At 38.7% G+C, this 15,429-nt stretch overlaps 1 protein-coding gene across 2 annotated transcripts in view; it reads left to right on the plus strand.

Moving 5' to 3' along the window:
- The window catches only part of LOC129704437 (voltage-dependent L-type calcium channel subunit alpha-1D-like), a 346,238-nt gene that overhangs the window by 248,983 nt on the left and 81,826 nt on the right, over positions 1 to 15,429 (plus strand). For both annotated transcript variants that reach the window (XM_055647505.1, XM_055647504.1), the window contains exons 33-36: positions 6,996 to 7,040; positions 7,481 to 7,609; positions 9,892 to 9,957; positions 12,007 to 12,098. In XM_055647505.1, the coding sequence (XP_055503480.1) occupies positions 6,996 to 7,040; positions 7,481 to 7,609; positions 9,892 to 9,957; positions 12,007 to 12,098 (332 nt within the window). The remainder of the gene's footprint in view (positions 1 to 6,995; positions 7,041 to 7,480; positions 7,610 to 9,891; positions 9,958 to 12,006; positions 12,099 to 15,429) is intronic.

Raw genomic sequence — 15,429 nt, forward strand, 5'->3', positions numbered from 1 at the left:
AGCTAATTCAAAAATTACTTCCAACTCCAAGTGTTAAGATGGGAGTGTGATAATAACATTGCAAAAGTAATTAGATGAACTCCATTATCATTATTCTCTCTTTCTTAATCCAATAGATTATGGTAGAAAGCTTTTAGTGATTGCTTTGCTGGAGTTTTTATACCCAAGCCAGAGACCAAGTAAATAAAATGAGAAGAAGCAAACCACAATTTTATTATTTTAATTACAGCAGAACCTAAAATTATTTTCAATAAAATCACTCATTATTTTCAAATCGCTAATGACAAGATCATATAATTAATATTTTCTGTTTCTAATTTGCTGTATAAGTTCTCAAGCAGCAGTAGAATGAAAAATGTATCTGTAATCTTTAATGTATCAATATTTGTAATATGCTAATATATGTTGATTTAAAACTTGAACGAAAATATCTACGTCCAAAAATAAAAATTAAACTACAATTTGCCTTAAAAATGACAGTGAAAGGAATTTACCTATTTATTTATAATACTGCATAAAAAAGGTCTGAGCTAACAAATTGAACAATAGAAGATGATCCCAGAGGAAGATCACAACCGATCATGAACATTTTTTTTATCCCATTGACTAAAAGTGGCAAGTTTATTAAATGTTTATTACTCCGAACAGACTCTTAGTTTATGTTTCTAATCTAGGACATTACTGAGATACATAGATGGCCCCCAGCCGTTGCCAGATTTGATTAACGCAGGCCTGAAGGCATTTTATTAGTCCTATGGCATACAGCTTCTCCATTACTTATCTATCCTTTTTCCAGGATTTAAACATTATTTCCGATATGTGCATTGAGCTTCTGCATTCCACTCACTTGTACTGAACGCCTAGACTAGTTTCTAACGGAGGCTGCTCTGGGCCATACTTTCATGGCTTTCATTTCCGATTTTTTTAATTCAAATCCGTTACTTCAGCCTTAGTCTGAAATTTGTTGTACAGGCCTGAGATTAAATCTGTTCTGCAGCTTATTTAGCTCCTTGTAAAGCAAGTGTTCATCCCAAAGAAAATTATAAAAAGAGAAAGATAAATATTCCCTGTTTTAGAAAAAGCCAGTGAGGCCGATACATTTTTCAAAGCCACTTTACCGATTTCCCATAAATTCTGGGCTACCACAGCATGATGGGCGGAACAGTTATGTTAGTGACTTTGTAAAATGGCGAACTACAAATTCAGACATTAGATATCTGTTACAACTTTATAGTTTTTGTTTAACTTGTCCAATTCAAATATAGTATGAAGCTAATGTTACACCTATGGCCATATTGTTTTCTTAAAACAATTGATTAAACTCCAGCTAGTGAAAGTGAGAATAACTTTGATTAATTATCTCTTCCATGTTTCTCTGTGTTGTCAAAAAAGCATATTGCCCCTACAGAGATTGCTGACGACCTCATAGCAGCATTCTTAAAGGCAAATGTTTTTAAATATATTCTAAAACTGAAAAGAAAAAGTGAACAGTCTATATTCTGAAAGTCAAAAACTCACTGGTAAAGCCCCAGAGTAGAATTATTGTACTTGTCCCCACTTGTACAGGTTCTCCATTTGTTTGGTAATCTGCAGACTGACACTATGACATTTAAAATGCTGTGAGTAATTAATAAAAGGAATTTTTGGAATGGCACAGCCATACAAAGAATTTCCTGCTGTCTTTTTGTGAAAATAAAAATGTTATCTATTCCCCTATTTACTGTGAAGAAAGCTAGAGATATAATATTCAAGGGTGCTGGTTCACATTGAGTAATTACGATGTATTCATTCGTTAAACGTGTTCCTAGACTTATTCTGTCCACAGCAAGTTAATATTCCATTCATTTTATGTGAATCTCCCCCCTCCCCCCCCTCCCATTCCCATCAATACCTTGGTGACCATGTAAAGAAATTTAGATTTTTATCACATTTATTTTTTTCTTGTAGTTATAGTTATAAGAAAAAAATGACCAATATTTCAAAAACCAACATCAATAAAATAAATGTATAAGAAGGCACTGCAGATGCTGGAAAATATTGCAGGTGCTGCAATAAAAAAATATCCACTAAAATTCAAATCTTAAAAAATGAATGGTGCTGGAAATGAGATTTGGTCAATTGGCCCTTCAATCCTGCCCCAGTAGACAACACCATCATGACTGATCTTCTACCATTCCAGTTTTCTGCAGGATCCCTATATTCTTGGATTCTCTCAATATCCATAAATTGACCAATTTGTATTTCAAGGACTGTGCCCCTCTGACCATCTGGACTGGAGAATTTCAAAGATTCATCATCCTCCGATTGAAAAAATTCTGGTCATCCCAATCCTCATGGCACAACCCTTATGCTGAGATTGTGACCCATTCTTCCAGACTCCTCATCAAGGAGAAGCATCCTTTGTGAGACCTATAAACATTTTGAAAGATATCTTCTCGTTCTTCCAAACTTTGCAGAAGATAGTCCTAGTCTACTTAATCTCTTCTCATATAGTAACTCTGCTCAGAAACTGGTCAGGTGAATGGTCTTTGCACTCCCACCATGGTAAATCTATCTTCTTAAGTAAGGAGACCAGAATGGTACATAATTTTCCAGGTGCAGTCTCACTAAAGTGCTGCATAACTACCTGTACCCAAATCCATTAGTAATAAAGGCCAATATACCATTTGTTTTCCTAATTGCCTGCTGCACTTAGGATGGATAATGGTATGGAAATGTGGTTAAGCATATATCTATAATGGAGATTTGGGTCTAGCTTTCATCGAATTTACTTTTAGTTAATTTTGCAGATTATACGAAACCCCATCCATATTTTACAAAAACTGTAATGGGTTTTCTAATTCTCCTTCATGTTAATTCTTTTTTCTTAGAATCTTATCAAGGCAAGTATATGCTCTGGGTTTCATGATTAACTACCATGCACATTTGTTAGTATTTTTGTTGGGCACATTTTATGATCATTGTTTACACAGAGTTGCACATTTGAAGCATTTAATTATGGTCATGCAAATTTTCTTCTTTCATAAGAAGTTTAGAGACATTTTCCAATTATCAATTTGGTATTCACACAGTTTATCTATTTTTATATTGTTTGTATCAGTCTTCCGGTTAAATAACCGCTAAAAGGAAGGAAATTACTTTAGTATTTTTAAATATTTGATTGCAATATATTGGTCAAAATATTTGCAATATCTTGAAACCTTTCAGAAATTGCCACAAAATCTTGAGTTGATTTCAAATTCAAGTTTTAAACATGATTTTCATTTCATGATGGAAAAAAACGTTATTTTTCAATGAAGGGTATTTATTATTGATAGGTCATGGGTTTGCAGCAGATGTTCATTTATTAATTTTGATGTGCTTTTGTGAAGTTAAAATGTTTTCCATAAACAAGACATGTTGTTTGGAGAGGACGAGTTGTCAATGTATGAATGTAAAATGGTTCTCATATTGGCTCTTTTATGATTGTGATTGTAAAATTTAGAGTACTTATCACAACATTGAGGTTCTCTTTAGCCTTAGTAGTGAAAATTTGGTTGACCATAATTCCAACACTTTCTTTGGCACAGTTTTTTTTTGCATGATCACTTGGATAATAATCACTTGGATGATCACTTATTTAAATTAAAACAGTAAGAATGAAAGCACTGTTAATTGTTACCAGAAATCATTTTCTTTAGTCTGTTGTCTATCATGTTATACTCTCAGGCTGCTGGAATCTGATATTCATGAATTTCTAGACATTCAGAGCAGCTTTAAACAGTGACTGGATGACAGAATAATGATGGGATGGATGGGGGAGCTGTGTCATTGAATAATGTCTCATTTCTGTTTGAGGTTTAAAGTACAAATATAAGCGGTAATTCATTTGCTGATGATCTATTTGAAGTTAAGAAATTTTCAAATACAATATCATCCTGCATTTAATCATGACATGCAGTTGTTGTATTTTAAGTAATGAATTAGGTTGAAGTTCTAATTAAGGTTACACCAGGTGAAATAAGAAGGAAGTTGAATGCCAACCTGAGTGATTTCTGGAGGTTTAGCTCTGAAATCCTGGAAATAACTTGGGTTTCATTCATTTTATCCAAAAGTAATTCATAGTTATAAATGGAAATTATCATTTGATTTGGCAATAAAAATCAACCAAATATTTAAACAATTTGTAGCAGCCTGTGGGTTTCTTTGCATTTCTTGTTAATAATTCAGTATTTGCTTTAGTTTCACTAAAATAACTGTGGAGAATATATGCTGCCAAGATGACCATTTCATTTTATAATTTATTTAATGCTTACTTAATTAGTACAGTAATACATTAGAAGTAAATACAAATATTTAAACATTCATAAATACATTTAAGGACATAAATATATACATTAGGATATCTCTGTTTCCAAGGGGTCGACATTTGTAAAACAGACCACAGACAATTGAAGTCAATGGAAACATCGCATGGTTGCACCAACATTTTATGCAACTGTGACATAACATTCCAACATCACTACTTAATTCCCTGGATGTTGAATGCCAGCACACAAGAGCCTTCTTCATGACTATCAGGTGCCACATTCTGTATACTTGTACTTCTCGAGAACCCTGCTTTACAACACTCACACAGGCCCTACCATTTACTGTGAAGGTCCTGCCCTGGTTTGACTTCCCAAATTACAACACCCCACACCTATCTGAATTAAACTCTACTAGCTATTCCTCTGGCCATTTGCCCAGCTAGTTAAGATTCCGCTGTAATTCTCGATAACCATCATCACTGTCTGCAATGCCACCTATTTTAATGCCATGTACAAAGTTATTCGATTTGCCTTTTACATTCTCATCCAAATCATTGATACAGATGACAAACAGCAATGGGCCCAGCAGCAATCCCTAAAGCACACCACTGGTCACAAAACAACCTTTCACCACCACATTCTCCTTCCTACCAATGAGCAATTTTAATCTTATAGGAATTATTCTAATGTAATATATATTTGATGCCATAATTAAATATTTCCTTCATTTTCTTTCAGTCCTTAGTTATTAAATTAATTTTAATTTTCACATTTTCATGGAAGTTAATTTGCAAATTTACGGACAAATTTTACCAATTTTCTGTTAGTCATTTTTAGCATGTCTCTATATTAGTGTCTTCTATTATATGTATAATTATTCAACAGACAGTAATTCTGATTTTGTAGATAGTAATTAATGTTGATATTAATAATTGATTTCTAAAGCTCAAAGGTTATTTTCAACCATTATCACTGATAGCTGCATGTATTTGGCACCACACTGCATCTGCATGAATTTATTGGATTCACTCTTCACCACGCATTTCCCTTTCCCATTTCTTACCCTCTCCGTGACATAGATATGAACTTGGAATCGTTCCATTTTTGTTTTCTGCATTCAGTTGCTGTGACAGAATGTGGGGTACTTGGGTGGGAAATAATTCCAATCTGTCTGCAAAAAAAATCAACTAATTTTTCTTCATAATGTTCAAATTACTTATTATATAGTTGGCCTTGGGTCAGCCTTTGAATGTCATGGTCAGTAAACTAAACCTTAATCATATCAATAGCTTTTGAGTGTTTTAACTATTTGTGTCAGTACAACATGTAATTTATAGATATTGTTTTGCATGAACCTGTTTTACAACATGTATTCTGCATCAAGACATGAACTTGTCTTCTTTATTGTATTGAATTTTAAAATGTGGTAACAACAATATCTCTGGTCTCAGACTGTTGGAGCAAAACCACTACTAACCACTACCCCCCCCCCCCCCCCCCCCCCCCCCCACACCTCAGTAGAAATTCATCCCAGGCCTGTGACACTAAACCCCTAGTCATCATAATGCATGTGCATGGTGCTCTGTATCTGGAAATTGGTACCATTGAAGGAATGGTTGAGGTACTATGGAATTCATGTCCCTAAGCTTTACTCTTTAACAAACTGGGGTACCAAGGTGGAGCAAATAGAAATTCCAAAATGATTTGAACATCTGGCATCTGAATTCAGTCCAGTTGCAACAGAGATGTCGGGAGCAATGACAGGTAGTCTGCAAAAGAATTAGAGTTTAAACGTAAGTTCTTATTTACGTTTGTGAAGCAGCTTTTCTCAGGTTTTTAGATGTAGTCAATGGTAAATAGGAAAGGCTCATTCATTATTAGCCCCTCAATTACTGATTTGGTGTGCAGCTCCTGTAGTTGTTGCTCAGTTCCCTTGAGATACTATTGTTTCTAACACCTTTACAAGTATACAATTTCTTAAATAAAATTACAGAAATCTCAGTAAAATTTAGTTTTTACAATTTACAAAATGTTTCTTAATTTTTCATGCACCTTGAAATTTTACATCATCAAGAGTGACTATTACAGCAAATGAAGTATCAATGTTACTTTGGCACTATGCACCAGTGGCCAGCATCAAGGGGTGGCTTGACTGAAGAGAAACCTGGCCGAATAGAAATTAATTAATCTTCACCTTTTACACTCTGAGAGAAACTGCAAAAAAGTGCTTCACAAAAGTACCAGTCTGAAGAAGAGTCCCGACCTGAAATGTCACCTATCCTTTTTCACCAGAGGTACTGCCTGACCCGCTGAGGTACTCCAGCACTTGGTGTCTATCTCCGCAAACCTTGCCTGGTTCACAAGAACCGTCTCCAGCATTAAGGCCAGCCAAGTTGTTTGAGGTTGTACAGCCCTGGAGCCATCCAACTCTTTCCAGCTGCAGTTCATAAACTTGTGCAATTGAACTTTGTCCTCAAAATGACACACCCGACTAGCAAACAGCTGTATGGGTTTCCCACACGGGTCAGCCACCCATTTATATCTCAAGGAGATAATGGTGTCCCACACTGGTCAGCCATCTATTTTTCACCCCAGAAGAAAATGGCATACATTTTTTATTTAGATGTCTTTTTATTAAATCTCATTGATTCTACTTAAATTTAAGTTATTAATTAATTTTATTAATTTAAATGTTCATTTCTAAAGCCGTTTGCAAAGCCAACAGAGGCACCCCCTACAGGGGAACCTGGGGTAAGATACAAATAATGTTTTCCGTGTTTACCTTGCATGAATGTTTTCTTATTAATTTCAATCTAATATTTGTTCCTGACTTTGTCTTTGAGTTCCTAATGTTAATCATCTTTAATCTACATACTGTTGTTAACAATATGTGATTCTATATAATAAATTTTCAGAATTGTATTGAACCAGTTGAAAATTTAAAACTTAATTGAAAAAAATTGGTTGTGACAGGTGAAATAGGTTTTCTGAAAATTTACCCTTTTGTCACGTGTAGTCTTTCAGATCACTCTATGCTTCTGCAGGACATGCAGTCAAGTAGGAAGGTGATTGAGGAAACACCTTGTGTCCTTTTGTGATTACCTTTCTGATTGTGTTCCCCCTCTTCTTAAAATCCTTTTAATTTCTTATGAGTTCATTTTGACTGAATGTGTGTGTAATTCCCTTTATAGAATTCTGAGGAAAGTTCCAGAATTTCCATTACCTTCTTCCGTCTCTTCCGTGTAATGCGTTTGGTGAAGTTACTGAGTCGTGGGGAGGGGATACGTACGCTGCTATGGACATTTGTCAAGTCCTTCCAGGTACTCTTGTACAAAGTCCAATTAATATTAACCTTTACATTGAGTTTAATTAACTATAACATAATATACATTGATTTCCTGTATAGTTTCTAAATGTGGACCATTTGAGCAAGAATCAAATCTAGATTTAAAGGTTTTCGATTAGAAATAGATTTCCGTATTTACTGAATGTATTGTTAATTTTTAAATACACTTTCCATTTCAGTTTAAATAATTTGTGGCCATATAGTTATAATAATATCAGCGCAAAAGGATGTCATTCCGCTTATAATCTTTATAATGCTATATTTTATTGGCCTTGTTTTCTGAGATCCAATCCTCCATGCTAAGTTAGAAAATTAGCACGACAAAGCTTACCTATGGAACAGGCATAAATATAACAAGGGGCTGACTTAATCACAATAAGCTTTGCTAGACTACATTTTATTCAGCTTCTGGTTCGTGGTAACACTGGCAAGGCCAGCATTTATTGTTCATTGCTGAGTGCCAATGGCTATGTACAAGTGCAAGAAGAGCGATATCATTATCTTCAGTTTGCATGTATGAAAAATGTTTTGTTCGGTCGCAGCCACTTTAAAATAAGAAACTTGGGTTGCGTTAACTGGAGTCAATGTCCATTATTAGGTTAGCATACAAATGGTTTTATAAATCATTTGGATTGAGGGAAAAGGAAAAGCAGTTTGTGCGGAGTTGAATTACATAGAAACATAGAAAATAGGTGCAGGAGGAGGCCATTCGGCCCTTCAAGCCAGCACCGCCATTCATTGTGATCATGGCTGATCGTCCCCTATCAATAACCCATGCCTGCCTTCTCCCCATATCCCTTGACTCCACTAGCCCCTAGAGCTCTATCTAACTCTCTTAAATCCATCCAGTGACTTGACCTCCACTGCCCTCAGTGGCAGGGAATTCCATAAATTCACAACTCTCTTGGTGAAAACGTTTTTTCTCACCTCATTCTTAAATGACCTCCCCTTTATTCTAAGACTGTGGCCCCTGGTTCTGGACTCGCCCAACATTGGGACCATTTTTCCTGCATCTAGCTTGTCCAGTCCTTTTATAATTTTATATGTTTCTATAAGATACCCCCTCATCCTTCTAAACTCCAGTGAATACGCCCAGTCTTCTCAATCTTTCCTCATATGACAGTCCCGCCATCCTAGGGATCAATCTCGTGAACCTACGCTGCACTGCCTCAATCACAAGGATGTCCTTCCTCAAATTAGGAGACCAAAACTGTACACAATACTCCAGATGTGATCTCACTGCAGAAGAACCTCTTTACTCCTGTACTGAAATCCTCTTGTTATCAAGGCCAACATTCCATTAGCTTTCTTCACTGCCTGCTGTACCTGCATGCCAACTTTCAGTGACCGGTGTACAAGGACACCCAGGTCTCGCTGCACCTCCCCCTTACCTAACCTAACCCCATTGAGATAATAATCTGCCACCCAGCTTTGTGTCATCCGCAAACCTGCTAGTGTAGCTCCTAATTCCCTCTTACAAATCATTAATATATATGGTAAACAGTTGCGGCCCCAACACTGAGCCTTGTGGCATTCCACTCATCACTGCCTGCCATTCCGAAAAGGACCTGTTCACTCCTACTCTTTGCTTCCTGTCTGCCAACCGTTTTTCTATCCATGTCAACACCCTACCCCCATACCATGTGCTCTAATTTTAGTCACCAGTCTCCCGTGTTGTGTTGTGAGTTTGTACTTCATGTGTAAAACTCCACTCGTTGGGAATGTACTTCGGGAAGTTGGGCCGGCGTTTAAGCATTTTCCATTAATTCATGGTTCAATAAACCAAATGACTGGTTAATATGGTAAAGATTATTGAAAATAGTTCATAAATATTAACAGAATAGCTTGTCATATTTGTGTCAGGATATGGAGTATAATTTTAGATATCAAACCTAACAGAAAGGGTATGGATTTGGTGTCTTTGGGGAATTATGTGTGGAAGACTATTGGAAAGTGAATGGTGCGTCCAAAGTTTGGGTGAAGGCGTGCATGCCTTGAGTCCTACAGCTATTCCCAATAGTGAAAGTATTGAGTAACAAAACTTGTCCAGGAGCACGTGGCAGTATGAATCTTGTGTTTGGTTTGTGACCTTTCAGTGGAACTTGCATTTTATCAGATAAGAAGACATGGATCCAAAACAGTGACTTTCTTTCTTCTGTTGTGTTGCTGGAGCTGAATATTTCAGCATTGTCTTTTTTTATTTCACATTGCCATCTTTTGTTTTTGCTTTATTAATAAAGTTATTTTCCTTCTCAGGCTCTTCCCTATGTTGCCCTTCTGATTGCCATGCTGTTTTTCATCTATGCTGTGATTGGCATGCAGGTAATCCATGTGATTATGTCTGACACATTATCGATGTAAAGTGTAAAATAGTTTTAAGAAAATGTTTGATTCAGTATTTCATTATTAATTCACTGGTATAGCGGCACGGTGGCGCACTGGTTGAACTGCTACCTTACAGCGCTTGCAGCACCGGAGGCTCGCGTTCAAGTACAAATACAAGAGACATCTGTCCCAGATAGGACAATGAAATTCTTGCTTTGCTTCAGCACAACAGAATATTATAGGCATAAATAAATACAGAACAGATCAGTATGTCCATATACCATTGAATATATATATACACACATAAATAAGCATATAAAGTGCAATTGACTATTAAAGTTCAGATTTTTGTTTGAGTTGAGTTTAGTAGTCTGATGGCTGTGGGGAAGTAGCAATTCCTGAACCTGGATGTTGCAGATTTCGGGCTCCTGTACCTTCTACCTGTAGGTAGCAGAGAGATGAGTGTGTGGCCAGGATGGTGTGGGTCCTTGATGATGTTGGCAGCCTTTTTGAGTCAACGACTGTGGCAGATCCCCTCGATGGTGGGGAGGTCGGAGCCGATGATGGACTGGGCAGTGTTTATAACCTTTTGCCGTCTTTTCCGCTCCTGAGCGCACAAGTTGCCGAACCAAGCCTTGATGCAACCGGTCAGCATGCTCTCTACTGTGTACCTGTAGAAGTTCGAGAGGGTCCTCCTCGACATGCCGACTCTCCATAATCTTCTCAGGAAGTAGAGGCGCTGATGTGCTTTCTTTATCATTGCATCAGTGTTCTGGGACAAGGAAAGATCTTCGAAAATATGCATGCCCAGGAATTTGAAGCTCTTGACCTTTTCCACCATCGACCCGTTGATATAAACGGGATTGTGGGTCCCCATCCTACCCCTTCCAAAGTCCACAATCAGTTCCTTGGTTTCGCTGGTGTTGAGAGCCAGGTTGTTGTGCTGGCACCATTTGGTCACTCGGTCGATCTCACTTTTATACTCTGACTCGTCTCCATCAGTGATTCATCCCACAACAGTGGTTTCGTCGGCGAACTTGATGATGGAGTTTGCACTACGCAGTCATTAGTATAGAGTGAGTACAGCAGGGGGCTGAGCATGCAGCCTTGAGATGCTCCCGTGCTGATTGTTATCGAGGCTGACACATTTCCACCAAAACAAACAGACTGTGGTCTGCGAATGAGGAAGTCGAGGATCCAATTGCAGAGGGATGCGCAGAGACCCATTTCTGAGAGCTTGGTAACCAGTTTAGAGAGATATGCCATTTATTGTCACTATACATGTACAGTGAAACTGAAAGCTGCTCGTACTCAGTGCATACATACAATTTAGCACAAAAAACAAGAAACAGAAAAAAAAACAAAAAACAGAAGGGAGATGGGGGGGGGGACATATATACATATATACATATATCATATATACATATATACAGATGGAAGTCCGTGTTGGGCGGTGTAGTCAGTGCATGTGTGAATTTGAATTTATGAGGGGATTTGGAGGGGATGATGGTATTAAATGCCTTGCTGTAGTCAATGAATAACAGCCTGACATGTGAGTTTTTTTGATCCCGACTACGGGTGCTGTCTGTACGGAGTTTGTACGTTCTCCCCGTGACCATGAGGATTTTCTCCAAGATCTTCGGTTTCATCCCACACTCCAAAAATGTTCAGTTATGCAGGTTAATTGGCTTGGTAATTGTAAAAATGATTCCTAGTGCATTTTGTGTAGGATGGTGTTAATGTGTGGGGATTGCTGGTCAGTACTGACTCGGTGGGCCGAAGGACCTGTTTCCGCGCTGTATCTCTGTATCTATCTACTCGAAAAGGTAATGCAGCTTCTTATTTTTTGAAGTTTTCTAAAACAGACATCCAATAAATATTTCCTAAATGCATGCTCTAAGGCATTTAACTTTATTGCAGTATCACTCTGGAAATATTGATCAAGATTATAATGAGCAGCAAAATATTAGTATCTCTCGGTTCACTCTCAGGCAACAAATCTGCGTGTACTTAATGGAATTAAAGAATATTACTTATTTTTTCCAGACTTTTGGCAAAATTGCTTTGCAAGACCACACACAGATAAACAGAAATAACAACTTCCAGACTTTTTTTCAGTCTGTTCTACTTCTTTTCAGGTACAAAAATAATTAATTCATCATTATATTACGATACCTTATTTATTATTGGTTTTATTCTGAAATGGCCAGCCTTATCATTTTCACATTTTTGTTTGTAATGTGACTGATGTAGTAATGCAGAAGACTGGAGTAATGATGATGCGAAAAACATATTCAAAAACATATTATTAGCAGCTGGACAATATAAATTTGGTTGATTCAGCTGGAGCCAGAAGCTGTGCTCAGTAATGAAAACTCAATCTTGTACATCCAATGTCAGAACAGGACATAGCAGAAGGTATTGGAGCAACAGTGTAGTGGCGCAGCAGGTAGAGCTGCTGCCTCACAGTGCCAGAGACCTCTCATCAATCCTGACCTCAGGTGCTGTCTGCGGGGAGTTTGCACGTTCTCCCTGTGATTGCCTGGGTTTCTTCCAGGTGCTCTGGTTTCCTTCCACATCCCGAAGATGTGCAGGTTTGTAGGTTAATTGGCCCTCTGTAAAATTGCCCCTAGTGTGTAGGGAGTGGATGAGAAAGTGGGCTAACATAGAACTAGTGTCAATAGTCAGCGTGGACTCAGTGGGTCAAAGGGCCTGTTTCCACCATATTTCTAAACTAAACTAATTGGAGGATATTAGCTATAAGGAGAGGTTGGACAAATATGGATTTTCTCTGAAATGTTTAAGTTTGAGAGAGACATGATTAAAGGATAAATAATTATGAGGGACATATTGTTAAGTCAGAACCTTTTTCCAAAGGTAGAAACATTAAGGATTACCGGACATAGCTTTAGGGTGAGAGAGGAAAAGTTTAAACGATATGTGCGAGGCAAGATTTTAGACAATAGACAATACGTGCAAGAGTAGGCCATTCGATCCTTCAAGCCAGCACCATCATTCAATGTGATCATGGCTGATCATCCACAATCAGTACCCCGTTCCTGCTTTTTCCCCATATAGCCTGACTCAGCTATCTTCAAGAGCCCTATCTAGCTCTCTCTTGAAAGTATCCAGAGAATCGGCCTCCACCGCCCTCTGAGGCAGAGAATTCCACAGATTCACAACTCTCTGTGTGGAAAAAATGCTTCCTCATTTCTGTTCTAAATGGCTTACCCCTTATTCTTAAACTGTGGCCCCTGGTTCTGGACTCCCCCAACATCGGGAACATGTTTCCTGCCTCTAGCATGTCAAAATCCTAATAATCTTATATGTTACAATTAGAGCCCTCTCATCCTTCTAAATTCCAGAGTATACAAGCCCAGCCGCTCCATTCTCTCAGCATTTGACAGTCCCGCCATCCCGGGAATTAACCTTGTAAACCTACGCTGCACTCCCTCAATAGCAAGAATGTCCTTCCTCACATTTGGAGACCAAAACTCCAAACAATACTCCAGGTGTGGGCTCACTAGGGCCCTGTACAACTGCAGAAGGACCTATTTACTCCTCTTGCTATGTTGGCCATCATGCCATTAGCTTGCTGCCTGCTGCACCTGCATGCTTACTTTCATTGACTTTTGCACAGAGAGTGATGGATGCTTGCAATGCATTGCCAGAGGTGGTGGTGGTGGGGGCATTTAGGAGGCTTTTAGATAGAAACATAGAAACATAGAAATTAGGTGCAGGAGTAGGCCATTCGGCCCTTCGAGCCTGCACCGCCATTCAATATGATCATGGCTGATCATCCAACTCAGTATCCCGTACCTGCCTTCTCTCCATACCCCCTGATCCCCTTAGCCACAAGGGCCACATCTAACTCCCTCTTAAATATAGCCAATGAACTGGCCTCAACTACCCTCTGTGGCAGAGAGTTCCAGAGATTCACCACTCTCTGTGTGAAAAAAGTTCTTCTCATCTCGGCTTTAAAGGATTTCCCCTTTATCCTTAAGCTGTGACCCCTTGTCCTGGACTTCCCTAACATCGGGAACAATCTTCCTGCATCTAGCCTGTCCAACCCCTTAAGAATTTTGTAAGTTTCTATAAGATCCCCGCTCAATCTTCTAAATTCTAGAGAGTATAAACCAAGTCTATCCAGTCTTTCTTCATAAGACAGTCCTGACATCCCAGGAATCAGTCTGGTGAACCGTCTCTGCACTCCCTCTATGGCAATAATGTCCTTCCTCGGATTTGGAGACCAAAACTGTACGCAATACTCCAGGTGTGGTCTCACCAAGACCCTGTACAACTGCAGTAGAACCTCTCTGCTCCTATACTCAAATCCTTTTGCAATGAAAGCTAACATACCATTCGCTTTCTTTACTGCCTGCTGCACCTGCATGCCTACCTTCAATGACTGGTGTACCATGACACCCAGGTCTCGCTGCATCTCCCCCTTTCCCAATCGGCCACCATTTAGATAATAGTCTGCTTTCCTGTTTTTGCTACCAAAATGGATAACCTCACATTTATCCACATTATACTGCATCTGCCAAACATTTGCCCACTCACCCAGCCTATCCAAGTCACCCTGCAGTCTCCTAGCATCCTCCTCACAGCTAACACTGCCCCCCAGCTTAGTGTCATCCGCAAACTTGGAGATATTGCCTTCAATTCCCTCATCCAGATCATTAATATATATTGTAAATAGCTGGGGTCCCAGTACTGAGCCTTGGGGTACCCCACTAGTCACTGCCTGCCATTGTGAAAAGGACCCGTTTACTCCTACTCTTTGCTTCCTGTTTGCCAGCCAGTTCTCTATCCACATCAATACTGAACCCCCAATGCCTTGTGCTTTAAGTTTGTATACTAATCTCTTATGTGGGACCTTGTCGAAAGCCTTCTGGAAGTCCAGATACACCACATCCACTGGTTCTCCCCTATCCACGCTACTAATTACATCCTCGAAAAATTCTATAAGATTCGTTAGACATGATTTACCTTTCGTAAATCCATGCTGACTTTGTCCAATGATTTCACCACTTTCCAAATGTGCTGCTATCCCATCTTTAATAACTGACTCTAGCAGTTTCCCCACTACCGATGTTAGACTAACTGGTCTGTAATTCCCCATTTTCTCTCTCCCTCCCTTCTTAAAAAGTGGGGTTACGTTTGCTACCCGCCAATCTTCAGGAACTACTCCAGAATCTAAAGAGTTTTGAAAGATTATTACTAATGCATCCACTATTTCTGGAGCTACTTCCTTAAGTACTCTGGGATGCAGCCTATCTGGCCCTGGGGATTTATCGGCCTTTAATCCATTCAATTTACCCAACACCACTTCCCGGCTAACCTGGATTTCACTCAATTCCTCCAACTCCTTTGACCCGCAGTCCCCTGCTATTTCCAGCAAATTATTTATGTCTTTCTTAGTGAAGACGGAACCAAAGTAGTTATTCAATTGGTCCGCCATATCCT

The sequence above is a fragment of the Leucoraja erinacea genome, chromosome 16, assembly GCF_028641065.1.
Source record: "Leucoraja erinacea ecotype New England chromosome 16, Leri_hhj_1, whole genome shotgun sequence".
In the NCBI taxonomy this organism is placed as follows: Eukaryota; Metazoa; Chordata; class Chondrichthyes; order Rajiformes; family Rajidae; genus Leucoraja; species Leucoraja erinaceus.